This window comes from Megascapheus bottae, chromosome 9 (genome assembly GCF_031878675.1).
Source record: "Megascapheus bottae isolate mThoBot1 chromosome 9, mThoBot2.hap1, whole genome shotgun sequence".
Classification (NCBI taxonomy): Eukaryota; Metazoa; Chordata; class Mammalia; order Rodentia; family Geomyidae; genus Megascapheus; species Megascapheus bottae.
The window spans coordinates 63036594-63056583 of record NC_143517.1 but is presented as its reverse complement, the minus strand read 5'-3'; the positions used below and the strand labels follow the sequence as shown (position 1 = coordinate 63056583).

The window sequence follows — 19990 nt, the reverse complement described above, 5'->3', positions numbered from 1 at the left end:
ATGTGATGGACTGTAGCAATGGTTCCAGCCCTTCACCTTACTCACAGGCAGGCCTTCCTCATTCTCCTCATGTCTTACCTCCCCCTAGCGGAGTATGTTCCTCATCCCGGATTCTGAATACAGCTTTGGCCAGTGGGATGGGAGGAGTGATTTAAGCATCTCTTATTTGTTTGCCTCTGCTGCGGGAAGACTTTGCTGAGGCCACTTCACTGCTTCAGTAGGAGGTAGGGAGCCATGTGACAGAATGACTCCAGCAGAGCCCTGCTTAGAGTCCCCCATTCAGCCATTCATAGAAAGATCACACACTGAGACCTGCCTAGGTAAAAAAAAAAAAAAAATCTCCAAACCACCTAGGAGAAAACACTGAAAATGAAAGAACTAGGAATATGACTCAAGTGGTAAAACACCTGAACACCTGTGTAGCAAGTCTGAGACCTGGTTTCAAGACCCAGAAAAATTAGCATTTGTACTTTGATATAACTGTCATTCATATCAATTTGGTTTTAAACTAACTATAAACTTTTAGCCTTTACGTGGGAATGTAGTTGAATGGTAGAGTGCTTGCCTACCATGCATGAAGCACTGGGTTCGATTCCTCAGTACAACATACACAGAAAAAGCCAGAAGTGGTGCTGTGGCTCAAGTGGTAGAGAGTTAGCCTTGAGAAAGCTCAAGGACAGTACCCAGGCCCTGATTTCAAGCCCCCGGACTGGCAAAAAACCAAACCAAACCAAAATACTTTTAACCTTTTTTAAAAAAGCATTTGGAAGCCTGTTCAGGAATGTGAATTTCAGGGTGCTGTTGTAAACTGTGAAGTCTTTTCTTGGATCCTTGGTTTGTTTTCCACTGGCAGAAGGGGTTCGGGGTCTCAGCATGGGTGTTTATGAGGAACACAGAGGCGAGATGGCGCAAACACTCTTCTGCTCCTCAAACACAGCAGTTTTCTTCTGGCCACAGGATCTTCACACTAATCCTCTCCTTCTCCTGGATCATTATTCCCTCATGTGTTCACCAGCCTGGCTCCTTCTCATCACTCAGGTCTCAACTAAAATGTCACCTCGTTGGTGGTATCTCCCTAGTCCACTCATTCCAAAGAATCATCTCCTTTCCCCCAAGTATACTCTAGATAAACTTTCTCTCCTTGGAGTCACCCCCCACTTTTCTGTCACACACCTGAAATAACATTGTGCTTATTTTAAACCTCAATCATCCCAGATGCCAGCACACAGGGATACTTATCTCTTTTTGTATCATTGTACCCCAGTGCTCAAGCGGTACCAGAACACCAGGGAGCCCACACATGAATGAAAGGAACTAAATGATGGATAAAGTATGCCCAATAATTAATTCATACTATTAATTCATTCATTAATGGAATGGACAAATGCATAATGAATGGTCCCATAGTCATTGCTGAGTCCCAGGCCTCTGCTTCTCTCCACACAGAGCCTGGCTTCACAGGGAACAGCTGATGACAGAGTTTCCTATTTAGCTCTCTGTGCCATCTTGGAGCCTGTGGAGGCCTGATGGGAATAGAACTTCTTAAAGGCAACATGTCCAAAAGGCTGTGGTGCAAGGGCATTTTTGCTGGCTATAAGCGAGGTCTTCGGAACCAGAGGGAACACACAGCTCTACTTAAAATTGAAGGTGTTTATGCTCGAGGTGATACCGATTTCTACTTGGGCAAGGGATGTGCTTATGTATACAAAGCAAAAAACAACACGGTGTCTCCTGGTGGCTAACCTAACAAAACCAGAGTAATCTGGGGAAAGGTAACTCGTGCCTGTGGAAAGAGGGGCATGGTTCGTGTCAAATTCCTGCAACCTACCTGCTAAGGCCATGGGACAGAGAATCTGTGTGGTGCTGTGCCCCTCCAAAATTTAATGAAAATTAAATAAAGTAAATCTGTGCTCTTGTAGTAAACAAAGAAAAGGAATTCTTACTTACACAGAACAGAGGAGCAAAGACCCAGGTGACAGTTACTGAGCATGTCAGAAGGGCTGGCGTGCCCATTCCATTCTAATTTCTGCCTACTGTTTTCATTCATCAGATATTTATGGAATGCCTCTTCTGTGCCAGATAGTTGAGCCTGTACCCTGACAGAGTTTACAGTTCTGGGGAGTGAGTGATAAAGCGAGTGCTGACAGCATGTGGGACAGGTAGCAGGGAGTGCTGAGGAATCAAGCAGAGGAACAGGAGCCTGCACCATCAGGCAGGGAGGAGCAGGGAGGGTCAGGGAGCCTCCTCGGCAGAGGTGACCTTCCAGCATATGCAGGAGGTGGGACAAATGGCAACTCCCCACACCTCCCCACACTGAGAGGATATGCATTTGCTCCTAGAGCAGGCAGAGATGCGGCTGAGGCAGCATTTGAGGGTAGAGAGCACTGTGGGCAAGGTCAGGCTGCCCAATGCCTGGTAGTCCTGCTTCACCAGGGGAGGAAGATTCTAGCTGAGAACTGTGTATGTGGATAGCAACCTTGCAAGGGCAGTGGCTTGTGTCCACGGAACTGGTGAAAAGGCCCATGGCTAATCCAATACGACACAGGGACCTGAGACATTCAGCACTAAAACTGGAAAGTCCTCAACCAGCCAGGACAGGATGGTTCTTCAACAAGGTCAGCTAACACGGCTAGGGGGCAAGCCAAGCAGGCTGGTGTGGTCACATGGACCACTAGTAGGGAGCTAGTTCCAGGTTTAGGGTTTAGTGAGCAGCCTTCCGTGAGCCTGTGTCTTGTGTCTTTATATACACACAGCTCAACCCACTGGCCCCAGGCACCCAGGACCTCGTTCCTCCTACCTAGAAACGAAAAGGACCGTGCCTGATACAGTAGTGGCCTTCTTTCTGATTAACACCTCCCTTTTTGTTACCTATGTTTCTGTGTCCTCCTAGGGCTGTCCGTTGGGGGCAGAGCAGGAGCTTTCTGCAGCACCCCGCCTCGCCAGATGCACATGGTGAAAAAGTGGAGCTAAGGGTGGTAGTTAAAGACGGTGAACACACAATGACTTCTTCACTTTTTTTCTTCTCTGAGCTCTTTTTGCAGATGGTGGATCTATGGATGGAAACGTGCAGAAGACTCTGCAGCAAGCTTTATCCACCGCAGGTTACCTTCCAACTCCCAAGACCAGATGTGACCCAAGGCAGTACATATAGCATATAGATGTGAAGGCAGGGCTTCATGTGCTTGGACACTCCAGTGGTCACAGGGAAGGAGGAGGTGGCTCCCTTTTTTTTCGTGACTTTTTTTTTTGCCACTCCTGGGGCTTGAACTCAGGACCTGGGCACTGCCTACTTTTTGCTCAAGGCTAGTGCCCTGACACTTGAGCCACAGCGCCACTTCTGGCTTTTTCTGCATATGTGGTTCTGAGGAATCAAACCCAGGGCTTAGTGCCTACTGGCCCTAGGTCACATTTTTAAAAGGCCAGGACTAGTGGTAGAGTGCTTACCTAGCATGCACGAAGACCTGGGTTTAATTCCTCAGTACCACGTATATAGAAAAAAGCAGGATGTGGTTCTGAGGCTCAAGTGGTAGAGCGCTAGGCCTGAGAAAGCCCAAGGACAGTGCTCAGGCCCTGAGTTCAAGGCACAGGATTGGCCAAAAAAACAAAAAATACAACGCATTAAGGACTCAGGGCTTTCAGATTTGTGTTTGCAGACCGTGCAGGGTGATGTGCAAGTGGTCTCATCCTGGCCGAGGGGACCCCTTACCTTGGCTGCTTCCTTTGTTCCGTCTGCTCCTGTATTAAAAAATCTTGTCTGATAATCATAGAAAGAAATTTGGGGCCACTGTGATGTTCCCTTATTGCCAACACTAGAATCAGCTTCTTTAAAGGGGCCCTGGGTCTTCTAATGAAGACAAATGGCATTAGTATTTGGGTGAACAGGTGGGTACCATGAGGAACGTGGTGCTGGGGAATTACAGCCAGAGCAGACAGCTGTGGCTTCCTAAGCCCGGAATCATATTTACAGTGAGCCCATGCAGTTCTAATATTGCTATGTCATTTTATACAGCTTTCCTTTTGTGTTGCTGGTGATGAAACCAGAGCCTAGATATATTAGGCAAGTGTCCTACCACTGAGTGAAACCTTCAGGCCCTTTTATACAATTTCAACTGAATTACTCTCTACCATATGCCCATTTATATTTTTAACACCTAAGTGAAACTCTTATCCTCGTTTCTGCTTTTAATATTCTCATGTACCTCAAGGCCCATTATTTTAAGGTTACTTCTATGCACCTTTTATTAAAATCAGGGACATACATTTTGCTGATTTCACGTGAATGCATTTGTCACATAGCTACTGATACAACTGTAAACCGATACAAATACGGTCAACTACAACCTCTTATAACAGAATGCCATTATAACATCCATAAAGTGAACGTAATTCCTCTCATGAGCTAGCTTTGTAAGGGGGATGAACAGCAGCTAGGTGGAAGCGTAACTTGAGGAACCTCACTGGAGGACACCATCAATTATGTAATTTTGAGTGATTTACATGTAGTTTCACTAATGCTGCTTCATTTCCTGAAGGTATTTTGAAATATAAATGGCCAATGTAAAGAACAGATGTCTGTCGAGGGGAAGCTTGAAAAATCACACATGATGGTGAAGAGCCAGCTGTGTGGCCTCATCTCTCTCCATTTACAGATCTGGACTGCTCACCTTCTTTTAGTCGCCTCCATCTGTCCTGACCAAGATGTGTTGTCATAACAGACGTACACACCGGTTAAGGAAGGAGGCCACGTAAAGAACAGAGAAAAACAGCAGCTACCTAACTAGTTACCGAGTACCAGTCCAGTCTCTTATTAATTTTTTGTCAGTCCTGGGCACTGTCCTTGAGCTTCTAGTAGCACTCCACCAGTTGAGTCACAGAGCCATTCTGGCTTTCTTCCATGCAGGTGATACCACCAAGGAGCCAAACCAAGGGCTTTGCGCATGGTAGGCAAGCACTTTACCACCAGGCCACACTCCTGGCCCCTTAATATTCCTAAGTAATGGAATTTTCTTCTCATTAGCTTAGGTATACCTGGGGTGCGGGTGGTGATTTCACTCTTACAATCCGTCCCACCCCTTCTGAGTAAGTGGCTTTCGAGACACATTCTAATCTGCTTCATTTCCAAAACTCGTTCGGGTCACCATGTCCAGGAGCCCTCAACCCATCGTGCGGATCCATCTGCCGCATTTCGACGCTGGCTGCGGAGGAAGGCAACCCGGCACAAAGGCACTGTCAGCAGACCCAGACCGCCTAGCGGAAGACAGGTTGCTGTACATATTTACGGTTCTGAACACAAAAGCTCACGCATGCAGCTTTCTGAGCGGTTCCTGCCGGGCCCCACCTGGCCGTCTGTCCCGGAGGCCGGGCCGGGGCCGGGGTGGAGGGGACGCGGCCGACCGCCGGAGGCCGGGCCGGGCCGGCTCGCTCCCCCGGGAGCCCCGCAACGCCTGCGCACCGGCCGCCGCCGCCGCCGCCGCCGCCGACGACGAGGCGGCCTCCGGGCTCGGCGGCCTCCGGCCGTGGAGCAGCGGACCGGAAGTCAGGACACGCCGCAGGGCGCGCGCATGCGCGCTGCCGACCCCGGCGGCGCCGCGAGCGTGCGGCAGGGCGGAGGGCGGAAGCCCGCGAGGCGGACGTCGTTACGCAGGCGTCGTAAGCCCTGGGGGGGGGGGGAAGGAGAGCGAAGACTCCATCCGCCATGTTGGACGCCGCAGATTCGCCATAACCTCGCTGGCTCTTTTCTTAAAAAAATAAAAAAATAAAAAGCGAAGCGCCCGCGGGGTGGCCGAGCCCTTCACGGTCGGACACGGAAGGAGGCCAGGAAGGACACGGGACTTTTTTTTCCCACCCCCCCCCACCGTCCTCCGCGGTGGGGGGTTGCCATGGAGACGCGGGCGGCAGGTGAGCCAGGCTGGGGGCTGGGGCTCCGGTGGGGGGGGCGCGGCGCGGGGCGGGAAGCGGCTTGCCGGCTGCGTGGAGCGGGGCGGCGGCGCGTAGGCCGCGGCTGGCGGAGGGATATCCGCGGCCCGGGACGGAGAGCGGACGTCGCTGCGTCCTTCGACTCACGTTCGCCCGCTGGCCCGGTATCCCACCGCCCGCCCCGATAAACAAATGAGTGCTGGTTAGGGAGTCCGTGCGGAGAGGGGTGGGCCGAGTGCGCGTGCGCGGAGCTCTCTTCCGGGTCACGCTGTGTCCGGAGCGCCCGCCAGGACGGGCGGGGAGGAGAGGGGGGCGCTGAGGAGCTCGTGGGAGGAAGGGGGGGGGCAGTGTTCGAATCCCGACCCCGTCCACTCCAGGCCCGGGGTGTGTGGACGGCGGCTGGGTTTTGTACTTGCCTGGACCGGAAGTCCCTCCTCCCCGAGATGGACGGCTGCCCCAGGGTGTCGCCCGCGCTGCGTGCTGGGCCTTCCGGAGGGGGAGGGGGCGGGATGAGCGTTGCCACGGGTAACCGGGCAGCTCGTTGACTCCGCCCCCGATCTCCCGCCTCACCTCCAGCTCGGCCCGGTCCGCGGGCTCAGCCGGGCCGTCCACCCCGGGCCCCGATGACATCGCGGTCTGGCCGCGCTGCTCTTCTGGCAGCTCTTGATTGTGGGTCATTTATTGATGAGGAGCGAAGGTTCACCGAGGTCAAAGGCATCACACTCTCGAGGCTTCGCAAAGCCCAGCTGCTTTTTTATGTTGCTTTTAATTTTTATGATTGATTGATTGATTGATTTGGTGCTAGTCCTTGAGCTTGAACTCACATCCTTGGTGCTCATCTCTTCACTTTTTCCATGAAGGCGGGAGTTTTGTCCACTTCTGGCTACCTGGGTAGCTAGGATTGTAGGTGTGAGTCACTGCCGCCCCGCAGAAAGAGGGAGCTTTCGGATAAACTTCCTTTCCTTTCCTGCCCTCCTGGGGTTGGAACTCAGGTGCTTTGTGTCTGCCATGTCTGTTTGTTTTTTTTTCCCCACCGGTGCTATGTCCCAGTCCTTTTTTTGCTTTCCTTATTTCTTACTAGTCATCAGTTTTCCTCATAGTTACACTGTCTCCCAGTTCACCTTTCATTCAGATGGCAGGTGTTCTCTTGCACAGCCTTGTTGGCTGTGCTGGAATCTTCCTCACTTTGTCCCTGAACTGGCCAAAAATCTTGAATCCTGATCCCCAGCCTCCAGAGTTGGCTAGGATTCAAGGCTTCACCTAGCTACCTTGCAGGCATGCTTTCTTTCTTTCTTTTTCTTTTCTTTTTTTTAAATTGTGATTAATAGAAGGGTTACATTATATTCACCAGATAGAAGGTGCATAACTTCACAAACATTGATACCCTTTCTTATGACATAGTTGCAGGCATGCTTTCTTAAAACTGTAACTTTGCAATTCTGGGCCTTCCCAGCAGTTTTTATTTTTTTTCTTTTTAGAATGACCTTGGGCATTTATTGCGCTTTTCTTCCATTTGCATGTGTAACAATAAAAGATGTACAGCCACTCACTCTGAAGAAGCTGGTAGTGTTGAAGGGCAGGGAAGGTTTATTAGGAGGTGCATGGAGGGAAGCGCACAAGCCCTCCTTCTCTGGATGTAAAAATGCATTGACCTGTCCTGTACCTGAATTCCTAAATGGAGGCAGATACCAAACTTTTCTCCCTTTTTATTTGTTAGTGCTTTGGGGCAAAAGGAGTTTCTGAGTTACAGCTCCTCAGGAGTTTGCTGTTGGCTACTTTGGAGGAGGCAGTGTAGTAGATGGCAAGGAGGGAGGACCAGGTTTGGGCTGGCCATCTCTATCTCCCAGGGCTGTGTGGCCTTCCTTGCTCTTTTCTCCAAGGTTTATCATTGCTTCCAGTGAAAAGGTTCTTATTTCTTTCTTTCAACCTTATAATTTACGTCACAGCGTTTCAAAGATAGCTATCCTTAAGGAGCATTCTGTTGCCGCCCAGAATTAGGTGTATTAAAAAGTCTCCTTAATTGCCTTTCCTTTTATAGTTAATGCTTGTTGCCTCAGGAACCTCGGCACCAACATGAGCCTGTCTACTTGCAGAGAAGGATTTAGCCTGCAGTTAAGTTTTCCTCTTCTGAGATTTATCTGGTTAAGCCTTCACTGACTCAGATTTCCCTAGGGCAGGCCTCTATTCTAAGAGCCAAAGGATGTTGGGGAAGAACTGTAATTCTGGACCCAGAAATCTCTGCCCCAGATTCCTGATGTGCCAACCAAGACAAGGGCCTGTGCTGGGGATGCTATGGGGCTCTGGAGGGTGCTTATCCCTTTGTCCCCACCTTAACAAGACCTGGCTGTCCATTACACAGCTCAGGACACTGCCATCCACTGACTGTTTTGTTTTATTTTTTTGTCATGGGGCTTGAACTCTGAGCTTGGGTGCTGTCCCTGAGCTCTTCAGCTAGCGCTCTGCCACTTTGAGCCACAGAGCCATTTCTGGTTTTCTGGTGTGTAATTGGAGATAAAGAGTCTTGGGCTTTTGTGCTGGGCTGGCTTTGAACCTGGATCCTCAGATCTCAGCCCCTCCTGAGTAGCCAGGATTACAGGTGTGAGCCACAGGTGCCGGGCTTCCATTGGTGTCTTTGTTGTTCATTTTTCTTGTTTGTTAATTTTGGTCACACTATATAGCCAAGGATGGGCTGGAATTTTGGATGCTGCTGAGTTTAGCACCTTGAGTGCTGGGATTACAGACATGTTCCACTATGCCTAACATCACTTGCTTCTAGAAGGCATTTGTATATGGAAAGGTGGATACAGTAGATTCTGATGATGTTTTGTGTGTGTGTGACATGAGATTTGATCTGTTGGGGGGGGGGGGTGTTGTTCCTGAGCTCTTCAACTCAAGGCTACCACCCTACCCTTGAGCCAAGCCCCACTTCCCTTTTCTAGAGGTTAATTGGAGATAAGAGTCTCAGGTCCTTTTGTACTGGGCTGGCTTTGAACCTTGATCCTCATATCTCAGCTAGTAGCTAGGATTATAGTATGCCTGGCTGTGATGATCTTTAAAAGTGCAAAAAGCAAGTTTGGGAGTTCAGTAACTTCGTTTGTAGAGGGAGGTAGTGACCATGGAGGGGAAGTCTTTGCAGGCTTGACTCATCCAACCCTATTCAGTTCTGTTTCTTGGTGGTAGAGAGAATTGTCTTTTGAATTCTATTCTACCTTTTTACTTCAGAGTTGGGCCAGGAGGCTGGTGTAGGACTTGCCAAGTTCTTGCACAGATCTTAGACATTTCCTAGGGACTGAGGACTCTTTCCCCATGAATGGGGCCCTGGGACAGCATGTCATATGAGCTTAGTGGGGCACATACAGTCTCTCTGAGACCTGCCAGGAACCAGGCTCAGGTATTACAGAGAGCAGGGGAAACATCCGGATGCAAGTCCTGGTCTTGCTGTGTCACAGCTGTAGGACCTTGGCAAGTGTGAAGCCACCACCTCCTCACATAAAAATAGGCCCTGGGTAGCATATGGCTGTGAAGGCCTCCCAGGGGACAGTCTGCGCACATCTGGTACCTGCCTTTCCTCTTCACTGCCGCCTGTCATCTTCTCTCTCCCCATCAAGCCTCTCACCTTCTTTGCCGAACATCTTGTAGTTTTAAATAGTATCTGTGAAAATTCAGTACATAATGAGAGCGACTTGTACCTATAAATAATAATGTGTGATACAGTGGCCCAAATCCTGAATTAAATCGTGCAGTTGTAGGGGAATAAAATTGAGTGACTAGTTCTGTAACTGCTCTGCAAAGTAGGCTGCTTCTCTTTTCTTTGTAGTTGAAGAAGCAGAAGCATGGTCCTGTGTGTGGGTGGGTAGGGAGGATGGAGGGTACTCACGTCTGTGTTAGTGGGCCTCCTTTACTTCTCCTGCCCCTTTTGTTCTACCCTGGTTCCCAGCCTATAAGATGGTGCCTCAAATTGGTCCCCTCACTTAATCCTGTCTGGAAACTCACAGACACACCCATAAGTGTGCTTCACTAATCTAGACAACCTCTATATCTCTTAATCCAATTACATTAGCAAGCAAGATCAGCCAACCATTTGCAGTAGCCTTGAAACCAGTCCCAGATCATCTACTTAGGAACCTGCTGTAAAGAAGTTGTGGTCTGCAGGGTTCAGTGGCTCACGCCTGTAATCCTAGCTACTCAGAAGATGAGGTCTGAGAAGTGAGGTTCAAAGCCAGCCCACGCACTGAAGATTCTGAGACTCTTACCTCCATTTAATTACTACAAAACTGTAAATGGCCCTGTGAGGGTGGTAGCCCTGAGCTGAAGAGCTCAGGGACAACACCCGGGCCCAGAGCTCAAGGCCCAGAGTTCAAGCCCCACGACTGACCAAAACAAGGAAAAAAAAAAAAAAAAAGGACGCTGTGGTCTGTTTTTTGTTGTTTCTTGTTTTTGTGTCTATACTAGAGTTTGAACTCAGGACCTTGATTTTTTTTTTTTAAACTCAAGGCAGATATAGATGTCAAAAGAATGTAAGAAAGTGCATCAGCTGTGTGAATAAGTATGATTATTCTTCAAAGACTAGAAGTAGAATTTCCTCATGAAGAACTACCAGATGGAATGTATACTTTTTTTGGCATATACCTCAAATGACTGAACGTAGGGTCCCCAAGAGACACTTGAACTTCACATTCTTGTGGCCTGAAGGTGCCCAGTGACCCAAAGTTGGAAGGAGCCAGAGCAAGGCTACACAGCAGTGTGTGAGGAGGTAAGTGACATACTCCCTCTGCAGACTGTCTACATTCAGCTATGAAACAGACAGAGGCTGTGACATGCTGCCGCAGGGGTGAACCTTGAGGACATGACTAGAATGAAGAAAGCCACAAGAAGACACACAGGGAGATCGCAGGAGGACTCTCTTCCGAGAGCAGCCATGGCTGTGTGCTTCTGATCATCTCATAGTCATTGAAATGAACTCCAGGAAATGGAAACGAGAGGATCGGTCTTTGTTGTTTTTGTTGTCTTTTCTTTTCATCTTGTTTGTTTATATGTCTTTGGGGAGCGTGAGGCGTGGACAGAAATAGATGCAGCAGTGGCACTCACTAGACACTTGAAAATGAACTAGACAACGGTGGGTGGGGATAGGAGGGAAAAGCTGGGAGAGAGCGAGGGAGGAGTTGGCATTGTCCAAAAAGAAATGTACTCTTTACCTGACGTATAGCTGTAACCACTGTGTGCATCACCTTTATTATGACAATTTTTTTGGCAGTCCTGGCGCTCGAACTCAGGGCCTGCACATTGTCCTTGGTCACTTTTTGCTCAAGGCTATTGTTCTGCCACTTGAGCCACAGTGCCACTTCTGGATTTTTCTGTATATGTGGTACCCAGGAACTGAACCAGGTTTTCGGGCAGACACGGTGAGCACTCTACCGCTAGGCCACATTCCCAGCCCCAACAATTTCTTTTTCTTTACAGACAAACAGTATCTAATGAATTGCCAGGGCCTGGTGGAGAGGCAGTGGGGAGCCAGTGTCTGATGTCTGTGGAACTGTTGTTTAGGAAGGTAGCACATGTTGGATGGCTGGTGGTGGCAGCTGCATGTCACCATGAGTGCACCTAAGACACCAGGCAGCACACTGAAAATTAAAGTAATAACGTCTACGTGTATTTTACCAGAGAGAGGGAGGGAGGGAGGGAGGGGAGGGAGAGGAGAGGGAGGAAGGGAGGGAGGGAGAGAGAGAGGTGGGGGAGGGACTGAGGGACCGAGGGAGGGAGGGATGGAGGGAGGGAGGGAGGGAGAGAGGGAGGGAGAAGGAGAGGGAGAGGGAGAAGGAGAGGGAGAGGGAGAGAGAGAGGGAGAGGGGGGCTGTACTACATGATTGCCCTAGGAAGAACTTCCAGAAAAGGCAGAATTACAGTGCAGGAGAGGGGACTGCATACAATGGTGACGTGCCCTGAGTTGAGAAATGCATGCAAGTTGTAGTGCAAATACACGGTCCCTTTACTTACCCCAATTATTATCAGTGTTTATTTCCTAAAACCAAGGGCATTCTCCTGTACCAATACATTATCTCTACATAGTCAGAAAATAGCATCAGTGTAATTCAGACTCCACCAGTTGCCCTGCTGTGGGCAAGTTCTGAGAGGTATACCACCTTCAATCATCATGTTGCTTTACTCGTAGGCTGGAGCTGCTTTTTTGTTTTTATGTCTTATGACATTAGTATTTATATTATTTATGTATTTGTGCCAGTACTAGGACTTGAACTCAGTGTCTGGGCACTATCTCTTAGCCTTTTCACTCCTGGCTTACTCTGCTACTGGAGCTGTGGCTCCATTTCTGTCTTTTTGGTAATAAGAGTCTCCCAGACTTTCCTGCCCATGGTGGCTTTGCACTGGACCTGCAGTCTCAGCCTCCTGAGTAGCTAGGGTTGCAGGAGTAAGCCAGTGGTGCATGGCATGACATTGTTACAGTTGAGGACCAGGGAGGGATGTTATTTTGTAGCCTGTCCCTTCCCTTGACTTTGTGTCATGTTTTCTTATAAATAGATGAGAAAATTCAGATTCTGTTCTTACTGGCAGAATTACTGCAGAAATGATACTGAATCCTCAGTGTTGTGTACTGTGGGTGCCTTGATTTTTTTTTTTTTTTAAATAGTGGTGTTACATTTGGGGAGGTTGGGTTCCCTCATCATGAACTTACTGCTTATCCCCTTGTAATTAAATGTCTCCCGGGCAGGTATTTTGGACTCTGTATTTATCCTGTTACTCTTAGACTTTCTTCATTGGCTGTTGCCTTCCGTGGATGATTCTTGGCAGAATGGATCATCATTCTGATGATTGCTGGGTGATTCCCTCTCCACTGATGTCTTTGCCCGCAGCTTTATGGAGGCACAGTGGACAGACGGAAACTGTGGGTGTTCAGTCAGGCCCTGATGTTGTGATGTGGATAGGCATTGGGCAGTGACCACAGCTATCAGGCTCGTGAGCAGACCCAGCACCGTACACGGTGAACCATTTTGTCTCACTGATCATCTTCTGTGGGCAGGAATGTCTTTCCTTCTCCTGTTTTGTTAGTATGGACTTGTAAATTCTCATTACTTAACTTGTTCCTCACAGTTACCTCTGACTGGAGCTCCCTAAAGGCAGCCTGTGTCCCAACATGACCCTTCTTGAGCAAGTGTGTCTTTCCTCTGAGGCTCATTCTGTACACTTCATGTTTGCTCAAGCAGATCTGGTGTCTCATAGTCGAGAATGGGGTTTAGAAGCCAAGGTCTGGGAAGCAGGGGCCTCATTTTCACTGGCACCAGAGGTAGGCACACACTGAACACATGTTTCATTTTTTACCTTAAAGATCCTTGAAGCTGGGAACAGGTAACTCATGCCAGTAATTCTAGCTACTCAGGAGGCTGAGGTATGAGGATCATGTTTCAAAGCCAATCTGAACAGAAAAGACCACTGATACTCTTCCCCCCCCCCCCCCCCCCCCCCCCGTTCCTGGGGCTTGAACTCAGTGCCTAGGGCACTTGAGCCACAGCACCATTTCCTGCTTTTTCTGTGTCTGTGGTAGTGAGGAATTGAACCTGGGTTTTTGTGCATGCACTCTGCCACTATGCCAAACTCCCAGCCCATTTTGAGACTCTTTAACAAAAAAACAGAAGTGGTGGAGTGTCAGCCTTGAGCAAAAAAGCCAAGCGGGAGTATGAGGCCCTGAATTCAAGCCCAAGTACCCACACATACATATAAGTGAAGATTGTTAAGTTTATGTAGCTGTCTATTCCTGATTCTAATTAAATAGCACCCAGTTTGTTCTCTCTCTTCACATTCTCAAGTCCCTCCCTGACAAGATGAAAACAGCTCTTTTTTTTTTTTATTATAGTATGGATACTTATCTGCTTTTTAGCATATTCTGCTGGAACATACTAAAAACAGGTTCTGAATCATGAAGCTTTGTCTCTGAAAAAGAAACCTGCTACTAGACTTCAGTATTCAGTTGGCGCCTTTTTCAAATGCTTTAGCTTGAAGCCCGTGTGGCCCATGCCTCCTCCATTGTCTCTTGGGTTTAGCTTTGCCCTTGTTCCACTTCAGCGCATGTGCTTATCCCTTTATCCCTTTAAACAAGGACACCCAGTTCATCCCTACTGCAGTTCACTGCATTGTCCCTTCCTGTGTGTTTATCTTATTTGTTTTCTTTCTTTGAATGTATGAACTTTGTGAGCAGGTATTTCCCTGAAGTTCCTTTTTTTGTTTTCTTTTTTTCCTCCCTCCCTCCCTCCCTCCCTCCCTCCCTCCCTCCCTCCCTCCCTCCCTCCCTCCCTCCCTCCCTCCCTCCCTTTTCTAGGGCATAAACACCAAGAAGAACAGAGCCAGGTGAGTTCAATTTCCAGGGAGGTCAAGAGCCCAAGTGGGCTCTAGGTCTCTCTGACACCTGGGCTCTGTGGGCCCTTGCCATCTTTCTTCTAGCCATCTTACCTTGCTGCCTTGGTCAGGTTTGACCAAAACCACTCTGGCAGCGTTGTATTTGTTCCCATTTTTGAATGAAGGATTGGAGAGTTAGAAGTTTTCCCTTTGGCTGGGGTTGGGCTCCTGAGCTTTCTGAGCGGGCTGGGTGTTGTGTTCATGGTGAGTGCCTCTCTTTCAAGCTTCTTGGGGATTCCTGGTGAAACCCTGGAAATACCCTCCTTCTCAACACAAAGCAATGTAGCACTGCTCTGAATAGAGGGAAATACCTTCTATAATGCTTCACACTGATCTTTTAAAGCATTTAACTAAATTTGAATTAAATTATACTAATAGTTTTGAATCTTAGAGTCAACTCAAAGAGATGGAGGTCAAATACATAAACACTATTAAATACATGATTTCAAATTGTCAATGCGGCGGTGTGTGTCAGAGGTGCTTTGGAAACTTAATTTATATTGAAAGGGGTTTAATAAAGTTTCCCTGTCAAAGCAAGGCAGAAAGTGAGCCTCGAAGGAAGATGGTCCTGAATTAACAAGTAAGTTTAATAACAGAGCAGGCGCCTGCCTGCTCTCCCTACCCTGCCAGCTGCTCCTGGCCAGTTATTTTTTGCCCTTTATTGCATGTATGTGTAGACTTGCCCAAGGGAGGAGACCAGTTAGAGGTGGCTTGCCAGGCTTAGCCAGGCCAAGAGAGAGGACCCAGAGCTGCCCACGCTTGTTCTCATCATCCCAGCACTTGGCTGTGGGAGGCGCTGGACTTGCCAGGGTCCCTTTGGAGCCCTGAGGAGGGCAGGCCTGACCCTGAGGTTCCCATGAATATAAACCCAACTAGCTACCACCCCACACAGTGAGGCTTGTGCGTGCATGGGAGGGACAGGCAGGGCTGTGTGGACTTACCTCCACGCTGGACAGTGTCCAGGATGTTGGCCCCTGGCATTCGACATCCCTCTAATGTGGTCTGCATGGGGACTTGAAGCATGAAGTGGTTATCTGAAGCGAGTCTCTGGGGTCACCTGCTCCTGTCTCTGCACGGAAGTCTGTGCTTTTCTCTCTCCTCACTGTGCTGGCACTCCGTGTGACATGTATCCGGCATCCCACGCTGGAAAGCTCAGCACCGCTGAACACACTTTAACTGTAGATTCCAGGGTAGTGCAAGAGACCAAGAGCTTCCCACATGTTTTCATACTAGGAAGAGGCCACACCATTTTGATCAGGTGAGAGGATGGGTAGGCGGCAGGGTTTCTCACTGCTTTGTCTTCCTGAAGTTTAAATCTCTTTGGCATGGGTAAAGACTTTGGATGTTGTTGAATATTCAAAGGGAGCTTTCCTCCTGGGATTTATTTAGAAATGCAGAAGAGTTCATACCAGACCAGCCCCAGGCCTTCCTCCAGTGCAGCGTAGACTCTCAGGATGAGGAATTGGATTGCTCTTTCCCGCATGGGCCTCGGGCTCCACCCTGGCTGTCATTTTATTCTGTCTCTGCATCCTGACCTGAGGAGTCCTGAGCCCGGTTATCCTTTAAACTCCTGGCAGGAATAAATGAAAATGCCCTTCCTGCAAGAGTGCAGCCACGAGGCCAGCCTATGGGTCCTATGGCTCCCCTTTGTCCTGATTTCCCTAACTTGGCAGGCCCCAGAGAATTGTGGGTGGTGGGGGCTCTCTTCAGACCATCGGTGGTCAGTGAGTGGAACCCAAGAGCTGCTTCCTCATAGGCAGTGAGGCGGGTGCTTGGCATGGCGGAGCCACACCACACCAGTATAGCACCTGGGTGTTGTCCTACCATAGCTGGGCCCTTCTGTAAGTTGGAGAGGACACAGCTTTGAAGATAGTGCAGAAACAAAGAAGAGGACATTTGTCTTCACACTTTTAACATTTGGGTGGCAGGTTAAATTATGCTATTTTGGATATATATGTAACTAGATATATTTCTATATAGCTGTAATTATGATTTTTTTCATTTTAGTTCATTTAGTTCTTTGTGGGTATGAAAAATTTTAGATGACGTCTGTGGTTGCTTCGTATTTCTGCTGCACATTGTTTGCCTAGATAAGGTTTTTGGCCTTCATCTGGTGCCTGGTACAGGGTGGGTGTTGATTTCACATTTCACAGGGCTTTACACCCATCTTCCTGGCCAGTCAGGACATGCCGTGCTACAAGAAGGAAGGCATTCATCCTCAGTGACTCTGCCTGGCCTAGGTGGATATTTGCAAGCCTCTTTACCCTGTGGATTGTTCAGTTTGTAAGCACTACTCCTTAGTGGCTCCTCTGACTCAGTTTACCCATTGTAGGACCTGAATACTTGCCCAAGATGGGGTGGAATAGAGCCAGCATTACTAAGAGCTTCGCTTTGCTCTGCTTGGAGCTCTTTCCTGAGAGGTGGTGTGTCCATGGGCCGCAGACACCAGGAGCATACTCGGTGCCAGGCTCTGCTCCGGTGCCCCCATTGTGAATACCAGAATCAGTGGCTGGGCAGGGTGAGGCAGGGCTGATGGGAACCTTCTCCGGTTCTCCACCTGCTTTTCCTCCTCTCAACCATGAGGCATCTGGAGGAAGGAGGCCGGGGCAGTGGGGAGCCTGAGCCTGAGCTCTTCCAGGGCAGGGCCACTTCCCTGCTGCCTCCTGGGCCCAGCCCCCCACCCAGGGCCCCAACAGCTCTCCAACCACCTGCCATCTTCCCTTTGCTTCTCAGTCCTTCCTCTCCCCTTTATCCCTGCCCTTCCTGTTCTCTCATTTCTCCTCTTAGACCTTGAACCAGTTCTCAGATCTCCTGAATCACTGCGTCTTTGCTCCTCTGTATGCATGTGCATTGTGTGTGTGTTTATATGTGTGAGGATGCGTTTTTCACACAGGAGCATGTGTGTACAGGTACAGGGGACAGCATAGGCAGTGACATTACTTCTTAAAATTTCAGTCATTTCTTACCCTCTTCAGCAACAACACTGTAGCTGGCAGTCTGCAAAGTCGTCACCATTGCGGAATGATGGCTCCCCCAGTGACACCTCTGTCATCCTCACTGGGTCAGTAGGGCAGCTGTGTGTGGTCAGCTCTCTATCCTAGGTGTCCCTGCATATGTAGCAAAGGAAGGAGGCTTGGGTCATGCCGCCAGCCCAAGATGGAGTTCGCTAGTGAGGGTGTATGATAGGAGCCAGTGTGGCTGCTGTGAGAAAGAGGCCCTTTACCTCACAGCACACGGAAGCCAGAGCCTTGGGTGCGGTGCTGCTGGGGGCTGTGGCGTGGCTTCTGCCCTCTCAGACCCTTAAGGAATGGAGAGGTTTTGTCTTGCTTGATTTGTGATATGGCAGTGGTCAGACACAGTCCCATTAGACACAAGAGTGTCATTACAGGTAGGTAACTACTCGAGGCCACCTGAGCCATTTGCAGATGGGGCTGTGCCATTGGGGTCTTCCCCTGAGCGCCTCCTCCTGGTGCCCGGTGCCTCCCAGGCCTGCAGAGGGCCGTTCCTGGCCATGTGAGACCGTGTGCTTTTCTCTGGAAAGGACCTCGTTTTTCAGCCATGATACCATGCATATACTTCATGGCCCAGAGCGTGCTCTTTGAGAGTGCTTAAAAATAACTTTAAAAAAATCATGCCAAGTATCAACATGGAAGAAATGTGTATGCATAAAATGATAATACAACTTAGCCCAGCCTTAATTATAGCTGATACCGAGCATTTCCTGTTTTATTTTGTTCATTCAGCTTGAGCAAAGAAATGCCTATGGGATTTCTCCCTTGCATTTAATAACTATGTTAACTTCGTGAGCTGTGGAAGTTGTCATGGCTGTCAGCATGTTACCAGAGGCATAATAGTAGTTCCACAAATTAAGGGTGAGCACTGATGGGACTGCATTGGCAAGGCACCTTGTGGTGATTCCTGGCTGAGACATTGGCTCCCGCGGCCCCCATGTCGGGGAGCCAGTGGTCAGGCTGTCTCTACACCCTCACCGTTCAGGAGTGCTGTCTCTGCACCTTTGCCTCTGGATAAGGCTAGATGACGTTCTGTTTTCAAACCTTCCCAGGCCACTTTGAGGGTGCTGTCTTCTCCAGATGAGGAAATGAGGCTTGGGACAATTTTGAGTGACATATGGGATTTTGCAACACCGGAGGGGTGACAGGCGCTTGGAAGCTGGGTGGCCTGGGCTCCTGCCTCAGTGGGTGCTTCCTCTTGGGTCACAGAGGAGCAAGGCACTGTGGCAGACAGGTGAGTTCCTGGTTCCCTCCCCATGGCCCTGCACGAGCAAGCCAAAGTGCCCAGAGGCCAAGTGTGTGCACGCCCAGGGTTCCTAGTTACAAGGAGCAGAGTTGTGGTCACACCGAAGGCACCACAAGGCGAGTGTGTGAATCACATGTTTTCCTTGAACATCTGCCACGTAGTTTTCTTAGAGGGCTGGGTAGCATGCGTGTGCATGTACAGCTCTGCGAATGTTCCCAAGCAGTCAGTGAATTCACAGTGTGGCCACTGGCAGACAGGAAATGGAATTCCCTGGACTTCATCCTGTCTCAGCGCTCCCTCGATGCTTCATGGCTCTACAGCACCTGCCTCAGCCGAGCCTCGCTGCTTCTGTGACTCAGAGGCATGCGTGGAAAGAGGAAAGCCCCATGAGATTGCACAATACCTTTTAGTCCAGTTAAGAATGGGCCAGGCAGTGGATGATAGTGACAGAGAGAACCTGTGGTCAGCTTTGGGTTCTGACTCACCTATACCTGGGCTAGCAGGACAAGTCCGCCTCCCTGTCATCAGGTGGGGATACTGGGCTGTGCGCCTGCTGCGTGACTACGCACTGTGTAGCCTGTAACCTCCTTCCCTCTTCAAGAGGGGCAGCAGGCCTCCCTGGGCTGTTTTAAACAAGGCGCCAGAGGTGCCCTGTTGATTAACTGAAATGCTAGGACTGGCCACCAGAGGGTACTGTCAGCACACATATGGATCCTGCCCGTGCTGGAAAGCTGTCTGCCTGGAACTTGGTGGTTCACTGTCGCTTATGTCTGGACCTGTGGTCAAACTTTGTAGTGGGTGTGCTTAGTTACTAAGTGGGCTGTTTGGGTGAGTGGAATCACCCACATTTGACATCCTCTCATTTCCCCCAAATGAATGGCTGTGGCAGGTGCTTCTGGGTGGTTCATTAACTTCTCTAAGCCCTAGGTTTCTCCTCTGTAGATGAGAGGGGATCATGACCAGGGTGGTGGCATGACGGGTGTTGTCATGATGATGGAATGGTGATGGTAGCTATGGTGATGGTGATGGCATCATCCATTTGATCCAGTGTGGTTAAGATTATGACGGTCTTTGTCAGTATTATTAATATAACAGGGGCAGTGTGGATTTTATTCTGCAGTGGGCTCATAGAGGAGGTTGGGGTTCCATTCTGGAGCCAAAAAACCAGATAGAGAGAGAGAGGGGGGGGGGGAGGGAGAGAAATGGAAGGAGGAAAGGAGAGGAGAAGGAGAGAGGCATGAAGGGAAAGAGGGAGAGAGAGAGAGACGGGCAGAGAGAGACAGCGGGAGGAATGCTCTACACCACTGCCATTACCAGTCTTTTCTGGGTGAAATTTCTTTGCATCAGGGAAGCCATAGCCCTTTCCTGGGCTCATTCTCCAAGTGGTAGTTCACACCCCAGGGTTCCCCCCATG

At 49.4% G+C, this 19990-nt stretch overlaps 1 protein-coding gene and 1 pseudogene across 3 annotated transcripts in view; both read left to right on the top strand.

Annotated features, from left to right (window-relative positions):
• Nucleotides 1–1553: 1553 nt before the first annotated feature.
• LOC150059278 (large ribosomal subunit protein eL33 pseudogene) lies at nt 1554–1884 on the top strand (annotated as a pseudogene).
• A 3980-nt stretch (nt 1885–5864) lies between these two features.
• Zfat (zinc finger and AT-hook domain containing) overlaps nt 5865–19990 on the top strand; it is a 156531-nt gene continuing 142405 nt past the window's right edge. The window contains exon 1 of one of the 3 annotated variants that reach the window (XM_090339445.1): nt 5865–5898. In XM_090339445.1, coding sequence (XP_090195571.1) covers nt 5880–5898 — 19 coding nt within the window. In that variant the 5' untranslated portion in view covers nt 5865–5879. Of the gene's footprint in view, nt 5899–6461; nt 6675–10416; nt 10670–19990 lie in introns of those variants that run through there. The other 2 variants (XM_090339446.1, XM_090339447.1) reach the window with 2 other exon arrangements.